Source organism: Prionailurus viverrinus, chromosome B2 (assembly GCF_022837055.1).
Source record: "Prionailurus viverrinus isolate Anna chromosome B2, UM_Priviv_1.0, whole genome shotgun sequence".
Taxonomy (NCBI): Eukaryota; Metazoa; Chordata; class Mammalia; order Carnivora; family Felidae; genus Prionailurus; species Prionailurus viverrinus.
The window spans coordinates 135,381,129-135,405,726 of NC_062565.1; the positions used below are offsets into that span (position 1 = coordinate 135,381,129).

The window sequence follows — 24,598 nt, forward strand, 5'->3', positions numbered from 1 at the left end:
ACTTATTGGTGTGTGCCAAAACCTCCAACAAACCCCTAAACTAGCAGGCTTTTTTTTTTACTGTGTTTTGGTCAAAGCCTTCCTAGAGCTCAGAACTAGCTATGGAGACAAACAAGTGGAAGAATAATGGATGGTAAGACTATGGGGGAGAGCTCTGTTGGAAAACACAGACTACTTCATCTTCCCTATCTACTTTTTCATATAAAGGTACTTTAGAATCTTGTACATATGTTACCAATTAAAGTTATGCAAATCTACATGTCATGTGTTCTAGTCTTTAGATTCCTTTTTAATCCAGGCAGTGTGAAATAGAGTGAAAAACCCAGTGGTTGTAGTTGGACCCCAAGAGTGGGTGGGACTTCATTGCAGAAACCACTTGCAAGTTAATAATGTTGTTGCATATCTCATAGTAGGCAAGGAGTTAGTTGAATGACTTTATAGTATACCACAAAGATTTTAAAATTTACCCCAGCTAGAAAAGCAGGCATGTGGAGAGGGTTTGATAAAAGAAGGGCTAAGAGAGAAAGAGGCTTGAGTTCTTTCCAAGTCAAACGTTTTACTTCAAAAAAAAAAAAAAGACAATGTTTCTTATTCTGCCTTGAATGGTAATATCTCCAAGTTCTTCTCAATATTCAAACCTATTAATCTGAAATGCCGACCTTCTTGGCACTGTTTTGGAGAGTTTCATAAAATATTTTTTAAGAATACGAAAGGGGGGGGCGCCTGGGTGGCGCAGTCGGTTAAGCGTCCGACTTCAGCCAGGTCACGATCTCGCGGTCCGTGAGTTCGAGCCCCGCGTCAGGCTCTGGGCTGATGGCTCAGAGCCTGGAGCCTGTTTCTGATTCTGTGTCTCCCTCTCTCTCTGCCCCTCCCCCGTTCATGCTCTGTCTCTCTCTGTCCTAAAAATAAATAAACGTTGAAAAAAAAATTAAAAAAAAAAAAAAGAATACAAAAGGGGGAAGACATCATCTTTATTTTATAGATTAAGAAACTGACTAGAAAGGCCCCCAGAGCCCAGGTAGACTGGTTTCCTGCTGAGAATGTTGTTCCCACGAGGTCTAAAGTGATATGCTGAATGCTGAACATTTGATGTGTGGTTGATCCTCAACCCTGTCCCAATAAATCACTTGGGGAACCTAACTACCAATGCCTGAGCAGCAGCCCTGACTAACGAAATCAGAAACTCGGGTGCCCCGGAAGACCCCAGAGTCAGTAATTTTTAAAACTTTCCGGGCAATTCCCATGTGCAGCCAAGGGTGAGAACTACCGATTTAATAAAATTTCCCTTCTAAACGTGACATACTCTGTTTATAATGTAGAACAGTCTTCACCTATATTACCATTACTTTTATTTTATATATGTAAACACACACAGCTATAGTTATGAGCATACCCATATAGTAGTATACTAGTCTTGCTAGAATATACTAATTTTAAAATAATAGCATCGAAAATCTTTTCACTCCGTTCGGATTAGTAGCTCCCTCCAACCCACACCTCCACTCTAATGACGAAATCGGACCTTCCCCCGCTTGACTCCGCCCCTCGACGTTTCGTGGCGGTGCGCGTGCGCAGCCCGTTTTTTCCAGCGTCCCCGCCCACCGGTGCCGCGGGTTCCTTCCACGGACCGGCTCGCTCCCGCCCCGCCTCTCAGAGTCCCGCCCCCCCAATAGCCTCGCCCCGTCCCCGCCCTTCGGGCTGGCTCGGCCCTCAGCTCCCGGCTGTCCACCGCAGCTGGCCTGTCCAAGATGGAGGGCTCTCCACCCGCGCCGTTTGCCCTCCGGCTGCTCCTGCTCGCGGCGCTGCCGGCCGCCGGGTGGCTGATGACCGTTACCCATGAGCTGCCCCTGCCGCCCCGAGCCCCGAAGGTAGGGCAGGGCGGGCGCGACTCGGCCGCTCCTCCGCCCGGACCCTCTGGCGAGGCGCGGGCCAGAGCCGTGGGATTGCGGCGTCCTCGTCGATGCCTCTTAAGACCGCCCGACGGGCCAGGGGCTGGGGTCCGGGCGCCCAAGAGAGTAGTGGGGAGAAGCCCCCAAGGAAATGGGGGCGGCCTGGGAGGAAGCGAGAGAGCGAAGAGGGCCCTTTAATGTGTGGTTAAGCCTTGTGCAGCGAAACTTAGGGATTCTTACAGCAGCCCCAACTGTTGCCAGCCTGAGGGGGTTTTGCCATCGAAAGTACCCGATCACAAGTGCTCTCAGCCTTTTGTAATGGCGCCTTCCTGGGGTAGAGCGGGCACTGGGGCAAGGCGGTGGTTCTGCCTTATGTGCACGGGAAATGTAGAAGTGGCTCGGTGAGGGAACAGGAACGATTCCAGGCCACCTGTCTGCCCCGGCGGGAAGGACTGCCTTCCCCCGGCGGGCAGGGCCCCGGGGTGCGCCTACGCCGGGTCGACGGGGCGGGAGGAGAAGGGCTGAAGACCCGACTCTTAACCTGACGTCGTCCCTTTGGTGGGTGTTAGGAGGAGTGGATCTTTGAGCGTGGCAGGACCGGCCGCACCAGCATCCCCTGGGAAACTGCTGGAAACGCACTAATCCGATGCTCTGGGGGTGAGGCCCAACAGTTTAAGTCAGCAAGCCCTCCAGGTGAACCTGAGGCCAGCTAAAAGTTGGAGAACCGCTGCATCTTTGTACTAGAGGGTGGCTGGTTCTTCCGTTTTTGCCGGGGAGTCCTGCTGAATTAAACCAGTATTTGCCATTCATCGATTGCATGTATGGTTGGGAAAAGTTTGAAGATTTTGAAATGCGAGTTTTCCCAAAATGAAAAGAAAGAATATAGGTATGCCTTTTCTTACTGGTCGGGACTTGAATACTCCGCATCCACGGGTGACTTTCACCATAAATGTCACTTTAAAAAAAAAAAATTTTAATGACATTACTCTCCCTGGGAACAAAAATAAAGAACATATCTCAGTTTCAGTTCTGCTGGGGCCTTTCAAGAAGCCACAACAATGCAAGCCCTAAGAACCACTTGTGTTTGAAATTGTATGTGGACCACAGTTGCAACTGGTCAAAATGTGAATGTGATTGGCAAGCACCAAGAGACCAAGTACAAATGAAATGATTCCTAAAGTGCCAGTAATACATTATTTTCCAAATTTTAAAGATTCATCATAATCACTTGTAAACCCAAAAGACATTTAAATCCCTATAGTTCGAGAAAAATGCATTTTGACTGCGAGCTGAAAGTACACTGCACTGTGGGCTTAGTGAATTCATCATTTCAGTTCTTCCTTTTTATGCCCGCCTTCCACTTTTGGAAAGTCCAGATCTATACTCAGAATTTCACAGATGAAAGAATGCTGAGCAACGACAGGGAGAATCTCATTCCTTGGAAATGTTTATATGGGAAGCTGAAGCCTCTTGATCTAACTTCTTCAACATTGCATTGTGAAAATTTTCAAATGCACAGAACATTTGAAAGAATTTTACAGTGGTCACCACGTTAGATAAGTGCAGTCCCGTAGACCACTGTATAGTGATGGGGTTTCTCTGCTCTCTGCATTACAGTAGTCACAAGACTACTGTCAATGAGCGTTTGAAATGTGTCTGACCAGGATGATTGAGGAACTGAGTTTTAAAACTTTTAGTTAATTTAAATGTAAACAGCCACATGTGGTTAGTGGGTACCATATTGAATAGTGCAAACTTAGACTGCTATTAATGTTTCACTATACTTACTTTATTATTTTTTTAATGTTTGTTTATTTTGCAAGAGAAAGAGCATGTGCGTGCGGAGGAGAGGCAGAGAGAGAGGGAGACAATCCCAAGCGGGATCTGCCCTGTTAGGGCACTGCCCGTCGCCGGTCTCAATCGCACAAACTGTGAGATCATGACCTGAGCTGAAATCAAGAGTCCCGTGCTTAACCTACTGAGCCACCCAGGCCTCCCTCGATTTGCTTTATGACATATCTGCTCATCTATTCGTTTTTGTAGCCAACCTGATCTGAATGTAAGAAAACTGATTGAAGTGAGGAAAATTCTCTCTATAGCCCTTCAGTGGCTCAGATCTACCGGATTATAAGCATGTTCTGTTTTGTTTACGTATGAGTTGTTGGAAGTTGAGGCTACCCAGGTTGTAAAATAATACAAATTTTTATAGTATGTTCTTCTAATATTAAAATAACTTAGTCACCAAAGAGAGGCATCCAGAGGACACTTTTTAAAAAAAAAAAATTTTTTTTTTAACGTTTATTTTTGAGACAGAGACAAAGTGTGAGCGGGGAAGGGGCGGAGAGAGAGGAAGACAGAATCCGAAGCAGGCTCCAGGCTCCAAGCTGTTAGCGTCAGAGCCGACACAGGGCTCAAACTCATGAACTGTGAGATCATGACCTGAGCTGAGCCAAAGTTGGACGCCCAACTGCCTGAGCCACCCAGGCGCCCCTGCACTTATTTTCTTATATGTGTAAATATTTATTTCATGTATTTCCCTCAGACTTAATTCATTTATTTTAAGCCTTAGGATGTCCTTAGGATGCCATTGTGTACCAGCTGGGCATCTTGTGAGTGAAGGAATTAGAGGAAGAATTGAAAATGGGTGGGTAGAAACTTCAGTTCTGCCACCCACTTTTTAAGCATCCACCACCTTGACTCACAAGCTTGAACTTCCAGTTCAGTTAGAGGCTCTCAGGAAGAGCAAGAAATATGACCTATCTCTAAACTTGGGCCCAGGAGGTGGTAAGGGATTAGAATCTCTTCTGAAATGAGATCATTCAGGAAGACCAAAAAGCTTAATTGACTTTGGTTCTCTGCAACATACAGCATGATAGTATCTGTTGTCTTTTACAAACCCCAGATTTTACTAGGCAGGTGATATATGTAAGTGCAGTAAATTACTAGTAATACAGTGTATGTTCACTGCTGAAAGGCAGAAGCTATAAAAAGGTTTCTTAGAATACCATCATTGGAGGGTTTTCTCTGGGCTGTTAGAAGAAACAATAGTCCATAATCAACGGATCCTCTATTTTGAAAAGAATTCTTGGCTGGAATTAGGACGCCAAAAAATATACCACCAGTTTGATGACTTACTTACTGAGTGTTGGTTTGTTCTAAAGATGAATGTATTGGTTCTAGCTCATGCTTAGTTCCAGATAAGGGTGGGCCAGGAGAAAGCCAGGCTGGTTCTGAAGTTTCATATGCCCCAATATAAGTTGGCAGGTATACCAGAGTGAGCCTAAATGTACGGTATAGGCTTTACATGTTAGAACCCTGTTCTTTGAGTAGAATCACCTCAACCTCATACAATCATTTCAGTTTTATTCTCTTATTTGTTGGAGATATATAAAGTATTGGAAGCAGTCACAGTGCCAAGAGATTCACTTGTATATTATTTTGTTTATGAGCAATTTTCAAAGTTAAGAATACCCCCATGAAAAATATTTTTTATTCTAGAATAACAGCATCTATCTGTGAAAAAAATTAGGGGAAGGATTTGTTTTACAAATGACAAATTGCAATTCCTTTGAGTATTGGTGAATATTTCCTAAAATACTGCTTTCTTCTCTATAGAAAGCATGTCATTAATAAACTTAAATATTTGGGGCACCTGGGTGGCTCAGTCAGTTGAGCATCTGACTTTCGATTTCGGCTCAGGTCATGATCTTGCAGTTAGTGAGTTCAAGCCCCATATCAGGCTCTGCGCTGATGATGCAGAGCCTGCCTGGGATTCTCTCTCCCTCTCTCTCTGCTCGTTCTCTCTCTCTCTCTCTCTCTCTCTCTCTCTCAAGACAAATAAACTTTAAAAAATAAATAAACTTGGGGCACCTGGGTGGCTCAGTGAGTTAAGCATCTGACTTAGACTCAGGTCATGATGTCACAGTTCGTGAGTTCGAGCCCCACGTTGGGCTCTGTGCTGACAGCTTGGGGCCTGGAACCTGCTTTGGATTCTGTGTTTCCCTCTCTCTCTGCCCCTCCCCCGCTTGTACTCTGTCTCTCTCAGAAATAAGTAAAAACATAAAAAATTCAAATATTAAAAAAATGAAAGTAAAGAAGCAAATACTTGAATAACTGCTTTTGAGCATGCCTTGAGAGGTACTAAAACTGATTTTGCACAGTACATACTTGTCCATGGGCACTAGGGGACACATTTAAGAAGAGTTAGAGCAGTTTTGTTTATGCAAATAAAAAAGTTGGAAACAATTCAAATGTCCATTGATAGTAGAACAAATAAGTAAATTGGTAATCATTTGATGGGCTTTTTATGCAGTACTGTAAATAAATGTCCACAGCTGCATGCATCAACAGTTGTAAATAAGAGAAGTTCCAGAAGAATACATATAAAATTGTTCCACTTACATAAAGCTCAGAAACAGGTGAAACTAAACAATATGTTGTTTAGAGAGAGAGAGAGAGAGAGACAGTAGAACTATAAAGAAAAGCAAAAGAGGCACCTGGGTGGCTCAGTCAGTACTCTTGATTTCCGCTCAGGTCATGGAGCCCTATGTCAGGCTCCATGTTCAGCGCGGAGATTCTCTGTCTCCCTCTGCCCTCCTCCCCCACCTCTCGTGAGCTCGCTCTCCCTCTCATTCTCTCTCTAAAAAAAAGAGAGAGAGATTAATATGGAAGACAATCCAGGGATTCCTTCTGACGATAAGGGAACATGATAAAAAGGGGGTGACTTCTAAGGTTTGGACAGTATTCTAGTTTTTAACCTAGGTAGTAGGGATATGAGTGTTAATCTTTTCTTTTAAACTTTACATTTGCATGTTATAGGCTGTTAAATGTGATATATTTCATAGTTGAGTGGAATAAATACAGATTATGAAAAGTTGGAATTGTGAATAAGGGCACAAAAAGTCCTGTGAAAAATGCTGGGTTTTACAAAATGTCCATGTTATAAGTGATTATACAATAAATATAATTGGAGGGAAAAGAAAAAGAACTGAGTTATTCCCATTCTGTGAAGTGCAATTTCACCTATCCAATTTATATATATATATTTTGCAGGACAGCCTCAGAATTAATGTAACTACTCTGAAAGATGATGGGGCTGTATCTACAGAACAGGTTTGTCTCCTTTTGATTATGATTTTAATATGTCACTTAGCTAAGTATTAGGCAGCCTATGTTATTTTTTGCCTACACATCTAGTTCAGTTAGATCATGTATTTTTTACATGAAGATTTTGTCATCATTTATAAACAATTGGGATTAATGTATATGCTGCTTTATTTTAAGGTTATTCTTAACATAACCTACGAGAGTGGACAGGTATATGTAAATGACTTGCCTGTCAATAGTGGTGTAACCCGAATAAGCTGTCAGACTTGGATAGGTGAGTACTACTAAATTATTTCCATAATTGTTCTGCTTTTAGTAATATTAGATTTGTGAAACACAGTTCTTTGACGTATTTCCATTCTAAATTAATAATATATGTCATTATTGGAGTATATAGTAATACTAATGTGTTTAAAATTCAAATCCTACTTTATATTGGTTATTCTTGGCATATTCACATTTCTTTTTCGTGAGGTGGGCATTGATTGGAGCTGCATTTCTGGTAGGTTGATATCAATGTAAGGATGTGCAGGAAGTTCATAAGTGGAGATTTACAAGTAAGAGGCAAAATCTTGGAGGAGTGCTTATCACAGATATAAAAAGTAAAGAGAAAAATAATGTTGTTGGTCTGATGCTTTCCTTTTCTGTTTCTTCTGCCCTTAAGTCCAGATAACATTTTTCTTTTTAACCTTTTGAAATCTTGAGTTGTTCAAAGACAAGCAAATATGTTACATTGTACCATAGTGTTTGAAGGAAATAAAGAATATGAGAAATATGGATAGCATTACTACCTGTTTTAATATATGCATTTAGAGCAGTAAATTTTTCTCTCAACAATTGTATTCTGCACTTGATTTATCATGTACTTTGTCCGTGCAATTCGTAGTATTTTCAGATTATTTGTTGTGATATCCCCTTGTCCTGTGGTCCATTTAGAAGTTATAGTACTTAATTTCCAAACATTTTGGAACTTTTGTTTTTACTGTTTCCACCTCTATCATTAGAGGCATACTGTGTATAATTTTTTTTAATGTTTATTTGTTTATTTTTAGAGAGAGAAAGAGAGTGTGTGTGTATGCGCGAGCAGGGCAGAAGGAGAGGAAGAGAGAGAACTCCAAGCAGGCTCCACGCTCAGCATGGAGCCCAATGTGGGGTCGATCTCACAAATCCTGAGATCATGATCTGAGCCAAAATCAAGAGCCTCAGTCAACTAAGCCACCCAGGCACCCCTATGCTGTGTATAATTTTAACCCTTTGAAATTAGAGACTTGCTTTGTGGCTTGACAGATGGTCAGTGTTAGTAAATGGCGATGTCCATGTGTCCTTTAAAAGAAGGTACATCGGGGCACCTGGGGTGGCTCAGTCGGTTAAGCGTCCAGCTTCGACTCAGTCGTGATCTCATGGTTCATGAGTTTGAACTCTGCGTCAGGCTCGCTGCGGGAGCCCACTTCACATCCTCTGTCCCCCCCTCTCTGCACCTCTCCTGCTTGCACACACGCTTTTCTGTCTCTCTCAAAAATAAATAAACGTTACAACATTAAAAAAAAAAGGAAGTACAGTACATAATTACTTGGATGTGATCTATATATGTCAGGTAAAATTTGGCTATTCATATTGTTCAATCTGTTATGGAATTGCCGAGTTTTTTGTTTGTTCGCTTGTTCTGTCATTTACTGAGAATGGTATGTTAAATCTCCACTATGTAGCTTTGTTGTCTCGGCTTTGTTAATTATTGCTTTTCTATATTTTGGCACAGTATTACTAAATTCATACAGATTTAGAACTGTATGCCTTTCTTTAGATTGACTTTTTTATCATTACAATATGTTCTTTATCTCTAGTGACATTTTTGCTTTAAAATCAGCAGTACCTCTATTATTTTAACAATAATTGCTTTTTGGCCTGGTGGGTAGGAGGGAGGTGGATTGTTGTGTGCTATCTTTCCATTTTCTTTCAGTCTTTCTGGGTCCTTGTAATTAAGGTGAATCTCTTATAAGCAGCATATATTGATTTTTTTTTTTAATCAGTCTGTCAATTTGTCTTTTAATTGGGATTTTAATTTATTTACATTAATGTAATAACGAATATATTTGGATTTAAATCTTTCATCTTAATTACTTGTTTCCTATTTGTGTCCTACCTGTTTTTTGTTCCTTTTTCTTCTCCTTATGTCCTCTTCCGGGTTATTTATTTTTTGTTTCATCATTTCCCTCTTTCTTACTGGTTTTTATGTTATTTTACTATTCTTTTAATGGTTACCCTTGAAATCAACTAACTAGTATTTTTATCACTTCCCAAACAATACAAGAACCTTAGCACACATAAACTCCATTTATTCCCTTTCTGATTGATTTTGTGTTGTTATTGTCATACATTTTAACTCTTTGTGTTCTTTTCTTTTTTTTCTTTTTTTTTTTTTTAATTTTAGAGAAGAAGTGGGGAAGAGGGGCAGAGAGAGAGAAAGAGAGAATCTTAAACAGGCTCCAGGCTGAGCACAGAGCCCGACGCGGGGGCTCGATCCTGTGACCGTGGGATCATGGCCTGAGCCAAAATCAAGTGTCAGATGCTCAACCGACTGAGCCACCCAGGAGCTCCAACTCTTTGTGTTCTTAAGCCCTAATATCATACAGCACACCCATAATTATGCAGCATAACTGTTCTTATTATTTTGTGGAGTCCAGTACTCATTTATTTTTACCTTAATGGTTACCTTTTCTATCGCTCTTCGTTCCTTGTCTGTATTCCTCTCTGAGGTCACTTTCCTCTTGCCTAAAAAATTCCCCTTAGGAGGGGATTAGGAAATCCCCTTAACACAGAGTTGTTAGCAGTGAATGATGTGAGCTATTGTTTGAAAACATCTTTACTTTGCCTTCATTTTAAGAGGATCTTTTTACTGGATATGGAAATATAGGTTAGTTCTTCATAAGTTAGTGTTTTAAAGACTGATTTCATGGTCTTCTTACTTCCGTCGTTTCTGTTGAGTCCGTGTCAGGCTCATTGCTCTCTTGTGGATAATATGGGTCTTTTTTGTCGTTGTCCTTGGTATTTTTTTCTGAGTCTTTGGTTTTTAGTAGTTTTACCGTGATGTGCCCAGGTGCGCAGACCTTTAATCTGTGACTTGATATCTTTTGTCAGTTTGGGAAAATTTTTTGGCCGTTATCTTTTCAACGAGTGCTACTTCTGCATCCTCTTTTGTATTCTCTTCTTGCTGCTTATTTACACATATGTGTGAAACTTTCACAAGGTTCCATATATATTTTACACTTTTTTTCCTCTCTCATTTTTTTCTTTTCATCCTCCTCCCACACAAATTCGTCAGCTCTGTGTAATTGAGTTAATTTTGTTTACTAAACTTTACCTCTAGGATTTCCATTTATTTCCTTCCTACCTTCTTCCTTCCTTCCTTCCTTCTTCATCTCCCACGTGGGCCCCGGATATGGGGCCACCTCTTTTTTTTTTTAATTTTAATTTTTATTGTAATAGCTTAGACTGGTCTGGTGAAATTCTCCATTTTACCATAGCTTTTCTTGAACCTATTACTTTCAGTAACTTTATTTCTTTATTATTTTTTTTAAGTAATCTCTTACGCCCACCGTGGGGCTCTAACACAACCCCAGGATCAGGTGTTGCATGCTCTACCGACTGAGCCAGCCAGGCACCCCTACTTTCAGTAACTTTGAAGTTCACGTCTGCTCAGTCTAATTTCTTGAGCCCCTCTGGATCTGTTTATTCCCCCCCTCTTTTTTTTTTTTTTTGTTTAAGGTTTATTTATTTATTTTGAGAGAGAGCGCGCCAGCAGGGGAGGGCAGAGAGAGAGGGAGACAGAGAATCCTCCCAAGTGGGCTCTGTGCAATACAGGACTCCATCTCACAAACTGTGAGACCATGACCGGAGCTGAAATCGAGAGTGGGATGCTTCACTGACTGAGCCCTCTAGATACCAGTTTTTTTCCTCTTGATGCTTCTCCAATATGTGTTGTTGTTTTTGATACTGTGTAGGAAAAGCTATAAAGGCTCTGGATAATATTATTTTACTCCAGAGAGGATTTGCTTGAACCCCTGGCAGTCATGATAATAAGAGGCAGAGTACCTTCATTTTTAAATTGAGGATTAGACTGTGTGAAGGCTGGATTCTCTTCTTTGCAAGGCTTAGTCTATTCCTCATTAACTGTTACTCCTCACACGTAGCTCATCATAGGTCCCAAGTGAGAACTTGGGGTGTTTCTGAGGGCCCTTCTTTTGTGGGTCCCAAACTCCCTACTGTCTGGAGCCTGTCAGAAGTTCTGCTTAACTTCTCAGTGTCTTAGGTATATGCTCAGTTTCTCAACCAAGCCTGACTTACTAATCAGCAAACGCTTCAGTGGGGAAAACTGCACAGAATGTTGGCTTACTGCTGTGCCTCCCTTCTCTCTAAGATCTTGTCACAAGTCCTGGATACCTTTGTAGCCACGATCTGTATTTTATGCCCCTCTATGTGAGACTGCCGACGTCTGCCTCTTTACTTCTCTGTCATTGCTTTCTATTGAGCTTTCCAGCTTCTCTACCTGTTCAGCTGGGCAGTCAGCAAATGCCTTGTGGGGGTGCTGGCCGTCTTTTTAAAAGCTCTCTGGTGCCTCTGGACAGATTTGGGTTTTGAGTGTAGATGTGTGCGTTTTATTTTATTTTATTTTATTTTATTTATTTATTTTTTTTTCAACGTTTATTTATTTTTGGGACAGAGAGAGACAGAGCATGAACGGGGGAGGGGCAGAGAGAGAGGGAGACACAGAATCGGAAACAGGCTCCGGGCTCCGAGCCATCAGCCCAGAGCCTGACGTGGGGCTCGAACTCCCGGACCGCGAGATCGTGACCTGGCTGAAGTCGGACGCTTAACCGACTGCGCCACCCAGGTGCCCCTATTTTTTAACGTTTCTTTATTTTTGAGAGAGAGAGTGCGCACACATGAGTTGGGGAGAGGTGGAGGGAGGGAGGGTGGGGACAGAGGACCCGAGGCGTGCTCCACGCTGACAGCAGTGAGCCCGATGTGGGGCTCGAACTCATGAATCATGAGGTCATGACCTGAGCCAAAGTCAGACGCTCACTCAGTTGACTGAGCCACCCAGGTGCCCCTTGTGTTCTTTTTTGTGGTTGTTGTTACATCTTTTCTAGTAGCTCTCAGTGAGAAAGTTGGTGAACAACAAGCTAATTCCTCATAGCTAGGAAAAGAAGTGCTATCACTGGCTTATATAATCATTCTGTTGATGTTATATCCGTCACTGAATTTGCTATGGAGTGTGACCTGGCTGCTGTCTGTGTTGTAGCCACCTTCCTGGTCATCCAGCCATTGCACTGAGTTTTGTTGATAGCTGCAGTAAATGCCCATCTTGTCAGTTGTAAGAATCTTCAAAACATTAAATACAGCCTCAACAAAAAGTCTTCTTTCCTTAAATTTTAAAAATAATTCTTCTTTGGTAGGTGTATTGGTTATCGCTGTGTAACAATTTAATCCTCAACTTAGTAGCTAGTGACAGTATCATCTCATGGTTCCTGTAAGTCAGGAATCCGAGCCTGGCTTAGCTGGGACCTCTGGCTTTGTCCTAAAGACTCAGTCCTCTCAGGGCTCCACTGGGGAAGATCTGCTTGCTAGCTCCTCCTGGGTGTTGACAGGACTTAGTTCTTGTGAATTGTCACACTGAGGCCTCAGTTCCTCACAAGAGGTTGGCTGGAGGGCTCCCTCATTCCCTGGCCACGTGGACCTCTGTAGGGCATCTCGCAACATGGCGGCTGGCTTTATCGGTGAGAGGACAAGGGAGACTGTCAGCAAGAGAGTACTAGCAAGACAGAAGTCCTAGCCTTTATAATCCAACCATAGATGTGCCATTCCATCACTTTTACTGTGTTCTGTTAGAAACAGGTCACTAGGTCCAGCCCACACTTAGCAAGAGGGAATTACACAAGGACGTGAATTATCAGGGTCAAGGGTCAGTGAGAGCCGTTTTTGGAAGCTGCCTACCACAGTAGGGAAAGTCAGAATACCAAGGGCTTTTGTTGTTTTTAATTTAATTTTATCCTGCAGCAGAGTTACCAGACTGGGGACTGAAGAATCACCACTCTGATGTATTTATAAGACCGCGTTTTCTCATCCATTGAATCTCTTGTGCCCTAGAGCGCCAGCCTTTGGACGTACAGATACGCTGACAGGGAGCCTACTGTTTTGTGAGCAAGACCGATGGGCAAACAGGGAAAATACTGAGATGGACCACAAGAGCGGGGAAGTTTTACAGTTAGGAGCCTTAGAGGATACGAGGGAGGATAGGCAGACCAGAGAGAGGGGGAGCAGCGAGTGCCCCCATAAGGAGCCTGAAGAAGGACCATTCAGAGAACTACCAAAAAAGTCACAGGTTGCCACTGAAGGCATTTGAGCAAGGAGGCTGCATAATCAAAACTCTGTTACAGCAGATTAATCTGGCGCTGTTGTGTGAATGGTTTAAAGGGGGAGAGATTAAAGAAGCAAGTAGTTCAGTAACCATTATAACAGTAAGTAGTTCATGAACTACATATTGGTTGGGTAGGGAGGGAGGGATGGAAAGGACAAATATAAGAGAATCTGGACCCGGAATGGCCTGAAAGAAGCAACTAACTGGACGCAGGGAATGAGGGTGAAGAAATCTAATGTAACCTGGTAACTTTTGTCTTTGCTGGTTTGGAGAAGGGTGAGTTTATTCACAGAAACAGCAAAGTCTAGGAGGACCAGTTTGTGAACACTTGGGCTGAACTAAAAGGTTAGGTCACTTGGTTCTCAATGGAAATGTCTGTAGCTATTTAAAAAGTTAGAAATGTTAGTCTGTGCCTTCCAGAGATTTTGATGTGTTGAGATTGGGGAGAGGCTCTGGCGTCTGTACTGTTTTCTAGTTGATTCTGATGCAGAGTTAGGATTTAGAACCACTTGACCAGGTATTTGAACAGTATTGATAACTTATGATGGCATATTTATTTTAAATGATGTATTTATAACTCTGGATGGAATCACTACTGAACAAAAGCCATAGAACAATAAACTTAATGCATTCTGTCAAGGAACGTTGCCTAGTCAAGGAGACAGGCTGATAAGCTAAGAGCTACACTGCAAGAAAGTTAGTGCTTTAAAAAAAAAGAAAAAGAAAAGGCATGAGGGGCATTTGGGTGGCTCAGTTGGTTGAGCGTCTGACTTTGGCTCAGGTCATGATCTCATGGTTTGTGAGTCTGAGCCTCGCATCGGGCTCGGTGCTGATGGTGCAGAGCCTGCTTTGGATTCTCGGTCTCCCTCTCTCTATGCCCCTCGCCCCGCAGGTGCACACAGGTACATGCACTCTTTCTCTCAAAAATAAACATTAAAAAAATTAAAAAGAAAAAAACAGGCACGAACTCAGCAATGTAGGGATATAGTAGCTAGAACTACCTAAGTAGGAGTTTATTAAAAACGGATGAGGAGAGAGGGAATAGTAGAGAACATTCCAGATAAAGGGAATAGCCCTGTACCGGCACTGAATCAATTTAAACAGCTGGGTTTGCTTGTAGAATACCCATCTTGGTTCCTTTTTTGTCAAACAGTCCTCATACAATAACATTTGAGGGACCAACAGTTGAACAACTCAGTGCTCCTTTTGCACTAGTTTCACGGGTTTATATTGGTTTATCATTTTCTGTAGTGTTTTCTGCCTTAATAGGATATCTGCTGGTTCTGTAGACCAGCTGCAGTGGTCACACCACACCTCCACTGGTGTGGGCTGGGGGGCTCTTAGCTAGAGGGGAGTATAGCCAGTAGCTAATCCTACCCCATCGTCCACGGGTGGAGAGTAATTACAGGGCTGTCCCTTCCTCCTCCCCGTTCCTGCCCTTTCCGGTAGCAACAGGTCACTTACTGGAGAAAGAATTGAGAAAAAAACTCAGTGTCTTTACTGCTTTAGGCCCCTTATATCCCTGGGTTTTGTGAATGAGTGAATGGATGAATGGATATACTTCCCTTACTAAAACATGGGATTGGCTGTGTCTTCTGACCTGCTTTGTAAGTAGTTACGTCTTACTCGTTCCTCCTTGACAAACTCTGTAAAAGAATAGGAGTGATGTTGCTAGTGTAGTGGTCTAAAGACCACCAAGCACTTTTCCCTTTTCCAATGACTGTAAACATGGTGAGGATTTGCCAAGTTGTCTTTGTTTTCATAAATTCTATAACATCAGTGAAGTCGGAGATGAAGAAAGGCAAAGAAACGGTTATCCAACTGTCCTGTTCCCCGTAAATGTCATCAAAATAATCAAATTCAGTAACAGGTTTGGTGGCATTTTTGTTCAAAGCTGTGACTACTTTTTTTTATATAGTGAAGAATGAAAATCTGGAAAATTTGGAGGAAAAAGAATATTTTGGAATTGTCAGTGTAAGGATTTTAGTTCATGAGTGGCCTATGACGTCTGGTTCCAGTTTGCAACTAATTGTCATTCAAGAAGAGGTAGTAGAGATCGATGGAAAACAAGTAAGACAGTCTGATTCTTAATTGGGAATTAAATTGTAAAGATTTGTGCTAGGTATTATACCTGTGTTCCATTGTTTTATTACTTATATCTGACTTGAGAAGGAAGAATGGTACCCTAATGTTGCCTGTAGCCAATCGTTTAGAAGTTTCTTTTACTTGGTTTAGCATTTGTTCAGCATCTGAAGTATTATTTTTTTTTAACAAACTGAACATATTTGTACATATTTATGTCACTTTAAGATATTATAAACATTAGTAAACAGAAAAGTAAATGAAAAGATTGAATTTGGTTCATGGCTTTGCTGCCTTTTCCTCTGGCTAAGTCTAAGTAAATGAAACACAATGGGGAGCAAGGTTGTAATTCTGAGTGCTCAAACACTCAGATTAAAGCTGCTAATTAAATGCCTGAAAGTGAGGGGAATACAGAGGGATTGTGAACAGGGTAAGCTTTTTAGTTAAAGAGACCAAGGACGAAAAGTTAGCTTTAGATGCTTACGGGGTTGTGCCATTATTTAAAATGAAGAGTAACTGTTTATGTTTTCTTTCATAGGCTCAACAAAAGGATGTTACTGAAATTGATATTTTAGTTAAGAACCAGGGAATACTCAGACATTCAAGCTATACGCTACCTTTGGAGGAAAGCATGCTGTATTCTCTTTCCCGAGACAGTGACATTTTATTTACCCTTCCTAATCTCTCCAAAAAAGGTACTTTAAAAGACTGTTACTTAAAGCATTAAGGAAATTAATTTTTTAGTGGGTAGCTTTTGAATTGTAGTTAATATGTTTGGAAGTAGGCTTCTTTCAGAAATGTTTTATAACACCTATTACTTTTATGTCCCTTTAAGAACGTTGGAATCTATTTTGGGTCTTAATAGAAAGTGATGAAAAAAAAAAAGTGATCAGTGATGACTGCTTAGCGACACTTTGTGGTAATTATCTACTCCTACTCTGGGCAGTCATCACAAAATACACAATAAGAAAATTGGTTATGGGGCACCTGGGTGGCTCAGTTGGTTAAGCATCCGACTCTTGGTTTTGGCTCAGGTCATGATCTCACAGTTTGTGAGTTCGAACACCATGTTGACCTCTGCATTGACAGCATGGAGCCTGCTTGAGATTCTCTCTCCCTCTCTCTCTCTCTGTCCCTCTTCCACTTGTGCGCTCTCTCTCTCTCTCTCTCTCTCTCAAAATAAGTAAACATTTTTTTAAAAAAGAATACTGTTTAGGTTCATTTAGAGAAAGAAGTATTCATTCTTCCCATTGAAACATGGAACTTTTTGGAGATTTGACCTTCTGCATAATAGAATCGTAACTAGCATAGCTCCTTGTAACTGTTTTAGCTTATGGCTCCTGTGCAGCATTTAAATCTGAACATTCAAGTGTCATTTTTTTTTCTCCCAAGGCAAAATACATACTCTTAGTGTCCTACATATTTTTGAAATAGTAATGTTAGAATTAGTAGGAGAGACACCAGCATGCACCTAGCGTTTTGGTAACTTGGCTCTTCCTCCTCAGTAGAAAGTGTTAGTTCATTGCAGACCACCAGCCAGTATCTTATCAGGAATGTGGAAACCACCGTAGATGAAGATGCTTTACCGGGCAAGTTACCTGAAACTCCTCTCAGGGCAGAGCCTCCATCTACGTATAAGGTAGGTATTTGGGGTTCTCTTTATATTACAAGCATTTTTGGAAGAAGATAGCCTTGCAAAGGAGGTGGAAACCATGAGGATTAGAAGTATGAAACATTGTTGGGGGGGGAAAAAAAAAAAAAAAAAAAAAAAAGAAGTATGAAACATTGTTAATGATGGGCTCATGGTTATTTTATTTTTTGGTATTCCTGTTTTAAGTTTCATTTAACAATATAGTTACATGATTATGAAGTCATTGGATTTCACTTTGGGGGGCAGTTTTCACATCCAGAGTCATTCCCATATTCTCATTTATTCTGTGACTGCCACCTCACGCGCACGTACGCATGCACACGCGTGGTGCCCTCAGGATCTTGAGTGGTGACCGAGCACACTTGGTTCAGAGTGTCCTCCAGGAGTCAGGTGGCATAGGTCTGAATCTTGGTTCTGCTGCTGACGAGTTGTGTGATCTTGGACAAGTTCCTGGTCTCTCTAACCCCACTGTATCTGTACAATGGGGCACCTCCTTTAATCTGTAGAACCATGCAGTCGTTAACCAAGATTAGATAAACTGGGTACAAACACAAGAGTGTATTTGTACCTATTAAGTATTCCTGTATTACCGATGACATTATACAACTGCCTGGGAATGTACACATGGTTCAGACCGAGTATCTGGACTTCTCCAGATGTGTGAGCTAGGTGTCTTAGTCAAAATAATTTCTACTGGGGCGCCTGGGTGGCGCAGTCGGTTAAGCGTCCGACTTCAGCCAGGTCACGATCTCGCGGTCCGGGAGTTCGAGGCCCGCGTCAGGCTCTGGGCTGATGGCTCAGAGCCTGAGCCTGTTTCCGATTCTGTGTCTCCCTCTCTCTCTCTGCCCCTCCCCCGTTCATGCTCTGTCTCTCTCTGTCCCAAAAAATAAATAAACGTTGGAAAAAAAAAAAAAAAATTTCTACTTAAGTGAGCAAGGTCTGTTGTTAGTCTCAAAGGATTCCAGAGACTTCTTTGAAGTTTCCGCTGAAGGTTGAGATTGCTTATTTGGGGTTGCTGGGAAAGTCAGGTCACTTTTTGCTGCCCGCATGCCAGCACCCTGACCCTGTGTACCTGCCTTCCTCAGAGCGAGGCAGCCTGCACCATCCACGCGCACGTTGGTGTCGACTCTGACTCTGACTCTAAGCAGAGTCACTGTGTTTTTGTGCACGGTGAACTCCCCACGTGGGCCAAAGACTACTGACATGTTTGTCTTTCTTCCTGCTCTTGTCCTCCAAGTATTAGGAACACATCGTTGCCTCTGGTCTGTTTTGCATAGACTAACCAAACCTCTTACCATTTAGCAATTACTTACACTGAATTTATATACAATAGTATAAACAATCGTAAAGAATAATAACATTCCTGTGCCGTATTACTAGAACATAATTTTAAAAACTGTAAACAACTTTATCAAGATACATTTTAAAATAAAATGCACCCATTTAAAACATACAGTTAAGGGGCGCTTGGGTGGCTCAGTCGGTTGAGCGTCCGACTTCAGCTCAGGTCATGATCTCGCGGTCCGTGAGTTCGAGCCCCGCATCGGGCTCTGTGCTGACAGCTCAGAGCCTGGAACCTGTTTCAGATTCTGTGTCTCCCTCTCTCTCTCTGACCCTCCCCCGTTCATGCTCTGTCTCTCTGTCTCAAAAATAAATAAATGTTAAAAAAAATTTTATAAAAAATAAATAAATAAAACATACAGTTAAATACGTTTTGATAAAGGTAGATGTCCATATAACCAGCATCACAATCAAAATACAGAATTTTATCATCACGCTAAACTGGAACATAATTTTTTTTTTTTTAATTTTTTTTTCGACGTTTTTATTTATTTTTGGGACAGAGAGAGACAGAGCATGAACGGGGGAGGGGCAGAGAGGGAGGGAGACACAGAATCGGAAACAGGCTCCAGGTTCCGAGCCATCAGCCCAGAGCCTGACGTGGGGCTCGAACTCACGAACCGCGAGATCGTGACCTGGCTGAAGTCGGACGCTTAACCGACTGCGCCACCCAGGCGCCCCTGGAACATAATTTTTAAAGTTTCACAGAGATCAGATGATACTTGGCTTATCTAATCAAAACTTCTTTTTTAGGTGATGTGTCAGTGGATGGATAAGTTCAGAAAAGATCTGTGTAGATTCTGGAGCAGTGTTTTTCCAGTGTTTTTTATGTTTCTGAACGTCATGGTGGTTGGAATTCTAGGAGCAGCTGTGGTAATAACCATCTTAAAGGTGCTTTTCCCAGTTTGTGAATACAAGTAAGTATTTCTTATTTTGAAACAACGTTAGTATTTTCACTAATTAAAAAGCAAGTTGTATTACTTACTGTTTTTTAAAGTAGAAAATATAAATATATGGATGGCTATAAGACAGGTGGGAGGGAAAATAATGTCGGCTTTTTTTAGCTCGTCTTCCAACTGTAGCAAAATTGAGACGCTTATTGGATATCTGTTGTGAACAAGACACTGGTCTTGGGGATTCAGACGTGAATAAGACAGCTACTCTCTAGGGACTTAGTCTGGGAGAGAAAGGAAGCCTGTATCCTAATGGGAAATGCAGTGTTCGGTGAACAAATGAAATGCGGGCCTCACTGTGTGCTTTCTACCTCAAAGTATCAATCTAAAACGATGTGGATTTTAGAAGACTAGCAAGGTATTTGGTGCGGCATTGCTTGTAACAGAAAGCAGAAGAGGAAAGCTCCGAACCGTTTACCTGCGGGGGCTCAACTACTGGTTTACACGCACAATGGGATTCTGTGCAGCTGAGATGCGCAAAGTCCAAAATCTATTAGGTGGGGAAAAACATTGCGTAACAGTATGATTTCATTTGGGTAGAACAGAAGTATTATGTTTATATGTATATAAGTGCATAGAACATTTCTGGGATGACAAAGTGATCTCTAGTGAGTGGGAATGAGAGCAGGGGCAGAGAGACTGACTTTCACTTCTTCCCTTTCTGTACAGCTTGATTTTTTTTAACCTTAAGAAATTATTTTATAAATTTAAAAGTGAATTTGTTGTTAGCAGTTTACAAGTTAAACAGTCAGGGTCTCCTGGCTGGCTCAGTCGGTTGGAGCATGCAACTCTTGATTTTGAGGTGAGTTGGAGCCCCACGTTGGGGGGCAGAGTTTACTTAAATAAAAAAAAGAAAGAAAGAAAAATAAGTTAAATAGTCATTTTAGTCGTCTTAGTGGAAGTCAATCTCAGTAGACTAGAGATGACCACAATTTTTGGCTTAAATTATATTGTACTGTGTTGGAAAGCCCATAGGATTTACAGAAAAAAAGACCCACTTTAAACATTCACTTCTCCACTTGCTTGTCGTTAAGGTCTTCAAAGCTACCATTTCTTTATGTGTAACACTGAACTAATGCCTCCCTTAAGAGGGTTGCTAAAAGGCCATATTCCAAGCAAAGTGCCTGCAGAGTAAAGAAATATTAGTACCCCTCCCACCTTTTCGTTTGGTTTCCCCTGAAGAATTCACATTTCCCATTTCTTTCTAAAACTGAAAGTTCTGGAACTTAGTAGTTTCTTTCTATTTCCTTTGACTGCCAGGAACCTCAGGACTTTTTTCGAATTTTATTATGCAAACCTGCATAGAAAAGTGTGTTGCAGGGGTTTTTTTTATTGTTCTTTTACCAAATGTTTTGTTATGGGCTTCTCTGTGGGAAAGACAAAATGTAAATTAAAAACCAGATTTGCAGTATACTGGGTTTTTTTAAAAGTTTATTTATTTGGAGAGAGAGAGAGAATCCCAAGCACACTCTGCACTGTCATCACAGAGCCTGACATGGGGCTCGAACTCACCAATGTGAGATCATTTCCTGAGCCAAAACCAAGGAGACACTCAACTGACTGAGCCGCCCAGGCACCCCTGAAGTGGACTTTTTATCAATGGCAGTTGTACTAAGGTAGTTTCTAGTAGTAAAAGATTTCATCAGTGCAGAAATACAGAGAGCAGTTAAAATACCTCTGCTTTTCCCTGTTCTTTATTCTTGTAACTAGGGGGAATCACTGTGCATCTTTTATCCAAATTCTGTGTATTGATGTAAACATATGCTAAGATAATTATAATTGTTTATTATCTTAGACAGAGGTTCCTAAACTTTCTTATTACATAGCACTCTTAGTGTGCCAGTAACTTTTCCCGGTGCCCCTATCTAGGCCAGAAGAAAACTCTAAAAATTTTGATTTAATTCTTAATTTATATACACACATACGCACATATGTAATTCTTAACTTACATTTTCAAATGGGATGTATGCGCCTGTAGGACGCTGCACAAAACTCTTAGACTGGACACTGCCACCCTATTTCCTGTTCAACACTAGCTTTTGTACAGTATTTGTTTTTTATCATAATAACTGCCAAAGTCCAACTGGGCAAAGATCTGACGGCATTGAAAGGACAGTGTAGTACAATCTAATGTTGGAACTGTGAACTCCCTCAAAATGAAATCGTGAAACTTTGTAATAGTTGCAGTGCCGCCCCAGCATTCCCTTTGCATCTGGGAACGTGGGCTTAAGGTCTTTTCCTGTCCACACTTAGATATGCTTCTTGATTCTCCTTATGGCTGCACAGTGTTTTACAGTGTGGATATGCCATAACTTAACCATTCCTCCACTAGACCCTCCAGGAACTTCCAAGTTCATGTTATTTCTAGTAACGCCCTAGTGTACATCTTAAGTGTACATACATCTCTTTGCACGTGTGTATTGAATGTAGAATAGATTCCTCAAAGTGAATTTACTGGGTCAAAGAATGTATGTATTTAGTATCTTGCCAAGACTTGACAGCAATGTTTTGTTTTTGCCACTGGGGACAAAAATATAATCTCATTTTAATTAATTCGCACTTTCTTCTTACTAGCATCCTTGCGAGCCCAGGTCTGGCCGAGTCTAGCATCTCTGTGACAGCTGGCTGGCTCTTTCTCCTGTGACATGCCTGTTCATTGCCTTTGTCCATTTTTCAGTTGTGTTGCCTTTTGTAATCATTAGTATATTGGAGCTCCTTTGTTATACACACATAGTATCTTTTCCATTTTTTTTTTTTTTAATCCCAGACTGCGATTTGTCTTTTGCTGTCAATTCTAGTATCATACAAGAATTTTAAATTTGGGGGCTCCTGGGTGGCTCAATCAGTTAAGTGTCTGATTCTTGATCTCAGCTCAGGTCTTAATCTCGGGGTTGTGAGCTGAAGCCTGATCGGGCTCTGCCCTGGGTGTAAAGCCTCCTTAGAAAAAAAAGGAAAAGAAAAAAGTTTAAGTTTGGGGTTAGAGCAAAGTCCTTTGTGGCTTTTAAGGTTTTTAAATTTTTCTTAAGTAGACCTTTTCCCTTCTTAAAATTATTTAAGTGTCATCTTCAAACTCTTTTTACCAGCACTTGTGTACAGATGAGGGCAGAATTCTGATTTTTTGTTTTCCAGAGAGGCTACTGTTCCAGCTGTAATTTGCCCACTGAATCGGAATGTTACCTCTATTATGAACTAAATTCCTGCACATATTAGCCTTATTTCTCCTGCTTTGTCAAGCACTGTGCCAGCGGCAGAGTTCTGATTCCTATACTGCATTAATAAAACCAGCAACCGTCTCTTCCCCCCGTTGTTCTTTTTAAAAAAATTGTTACAACTATTCTTGCAGTTTCTCCCTCATGATCAGCTTGATGAGTTCCATAAATAACTAACTTCAGTTGCCATCTCAATTAGGATAACACTGAACTTGCAAAAGAGGTCTTGGATACAATCCAGAGATCTCCTCCCTGGTCAGGTACTTTGGGGAAAAAAGGGAAAATGCTGTCTAAATATCTAAGGTTGCAGGGCGTCTGGGTGGCTCAGTCGGTTGAGCGTCCAACTTCGGCTCAGGTCATGATCTTGCAGTTTGTGAGTTCAAGCCCTGCGTCGGGCTCTGTGCTGACGCCTCGGAGCCTGGAGCCTGCTTCGGATTCTGTGTCTCCCTCTCTCTCTGCCCCTCCCCCACTCACACTCTGTCTCTCTCTCCTTCAAAAACAAATAAACATTAAAAAATAAATATCTATCTATCTATCTATCTATCTAAGGTTGCATCCCAGTGGTGAGTACCAGTTAGAAAGCTGCTTGGGCCTGGTCTTTTAGACCAACTTGTGCAAATCTGGGCTTCTGTCTGCCTTGGAGATCTGTACTTACCCAGTCCTTTCCCTACTTACAGTGTAAGGAACTTCCTCTTACACCTTCTGTTCGCTCAGCTTGGTTAAAGCAAACTTTGGACTCAGAGCTTGTCCAACTATTACAAACGAAATAAAATGAAGCAAAAGCACTTAACCCCAGGGTATATATTTCATTATAACCTTAAAGTAGGCCTTTCTTACTACCAAACTGTAGACGGGGAAATGTTTAATTTTGATTTTTATATTTCAGAGGAATTCTTCAACTGGATAAAGCAAATGTTATACCTGTGACAGCTATCAACTTATTTCCAGATGATACTGAGAAAAGAGCAAAAAACCCTGAAGATAAAACATGTGTTTAAATCAAATCATGGACTCTGAATTAGTCTTTTGGCTCTAAATTTGCCACTTGAATAGAATTTTCTTTAAATCATTAAGAATCAGTTTATACACCAGGGAAACTGCTAAACTCCTAAAACTGCCTAAAACTTGACCTTTAAAGTGACAAGTTAAAGTTCACCTTAGTCTATAACAGGGCTGGCTATTCAGATGATGAATTGTTAAGAAAAACCTAAATGAAATGGAAGAGAAGACGTGAAGAAACTTCCAAATTACAAAAAAAAAAAAAAAGGGGGGGAGCAAGACGAAATGCCATGTGCCAATACTTTTCAAGGTGCCTTTGTAAAGGAAATTATATCCACTTAATTACTATAATATATGAGACTTTATGAAAAGCACTTTATGAAATTCTAATTTAAAAGCTCAAGATTTAACACTTATTTTTTTATTCAGTAAAATGTGCCTTTATATTAAGTATGTGACTCAGTATAAAATCACTGAAGTGTATCATGATTTGACTGTATCCTGTACCAAGACTACTTAAACCTTGAATGCACAAGGATTTAAAAATAGTAGTGACATGTTCTCACTCTAAAATAAACTTTTTTTGAGGAAAACAGTATAGAGTTTTGGTATAAAAACACCTCCCAGGCAAGAATTACTTCTTTGTAAGAGCTCCTTTCACACACTGGCTGAGACCAAGGCTCAAGTCAATTAATGAGTCCATCAGTATCCTGGAATTAGAGCCCTTGCTCTTGTCGTCCTTAGTGCCGTTTACCCTTCAACAGTGTTTGGTCTCTTTTTAAAAAAACATCTCTCATATTGACATCTATTTTATAATGTCTAGGATATATATAATACCTTTACTCCATGTGCTCGATGTTTTCTATTGTGTTTTATTATCTTTTATTGCAACCCATGATTTTAAACACTTTGTTCAAGAAAGTAGTGACTGGCTTTTAAAACCACCTTAGGGA

At 41.1% G+C, this 24,598-nt stretch overlaps 1 protein-coding gene across 3 annotated transcripts; it reads left to right on the plus strand.

Annotated features, from left to right (window-relative positions):
- The first annotated feature begins 1,662 nt into the window (after positions 1-1,662).
- GINM1 (glycosylated integral membrane protein 1) lies at positions 1,663-24,240 on the plus strand. Of its 3 annotated transcripts, XR_007152215.1 has the most exons (9): positions 1,663-1,868; positions 6,942-7,001; positions 7,173-7,269; positions 15,329-15,480; positions 16,031-16,187; positions 16,998-17,131; positions 19,238-19,401; positions 19,756-19,934; positions 23,533-23,650. XR_007152215.1 is itself a non-coding variant. In XM_047859057.1 (8 exons), exons 1-8 carry the CDS (start codon positions 1,749-1,751, stop codon positions 23,642-23,644), a joined length of 993 nt encoding a protein of 330 aa, XP_047715013.1. In that variant the 5' UTR covers positions 1,664-1,748; the 3' UTR covers positions 23,645-24,240. The 3 variants fall into 3 exon arrangements, 2 of the variants coding, with proteins under 2 accessions (XP_047715013.1, XP_047715012.1); XM_047859057.1 differs by lacking the exon at positions 19,756-19,934 and having other exon boundaries at positions 1,664-1,868; positions 17,001-17,131; positions 23,533-24,240; XM_047859056.1 differs by lacking the exon at positions 19,756-19,934 and having other exon boundaries at positions 1,665-1,868; positions 23,533-24,240.
- The last annotated feature ends 358 nt before the right edge of the window (positions 24,241-24,598 follow it).

Bases quoted from the DNA above. Each gene is read 5' to 3' on its own strand.
- GINM1 (XM_047859056.1), top strand. From the start codon at position 1,749: ATGGAGGGCTCTCCACCCGCGCCGTTTGCCCTCCGGCTGCTCCTGCTC. The intron at 15,481-16,030 runs GTAAGACAGTCT...TTTCTTTCATAG, and splicing joins TAGAGATCGATGGAAAACAA to GCTCAACAAAAGGATGTTAC. The intron at 17,132-19,237 runs GTAGGTATTTGG...CTTCTTTTTTAG, and splicing joins AGCCTCCATCTACGTATAAG to GTGATGTGTCAGTGGATGGA.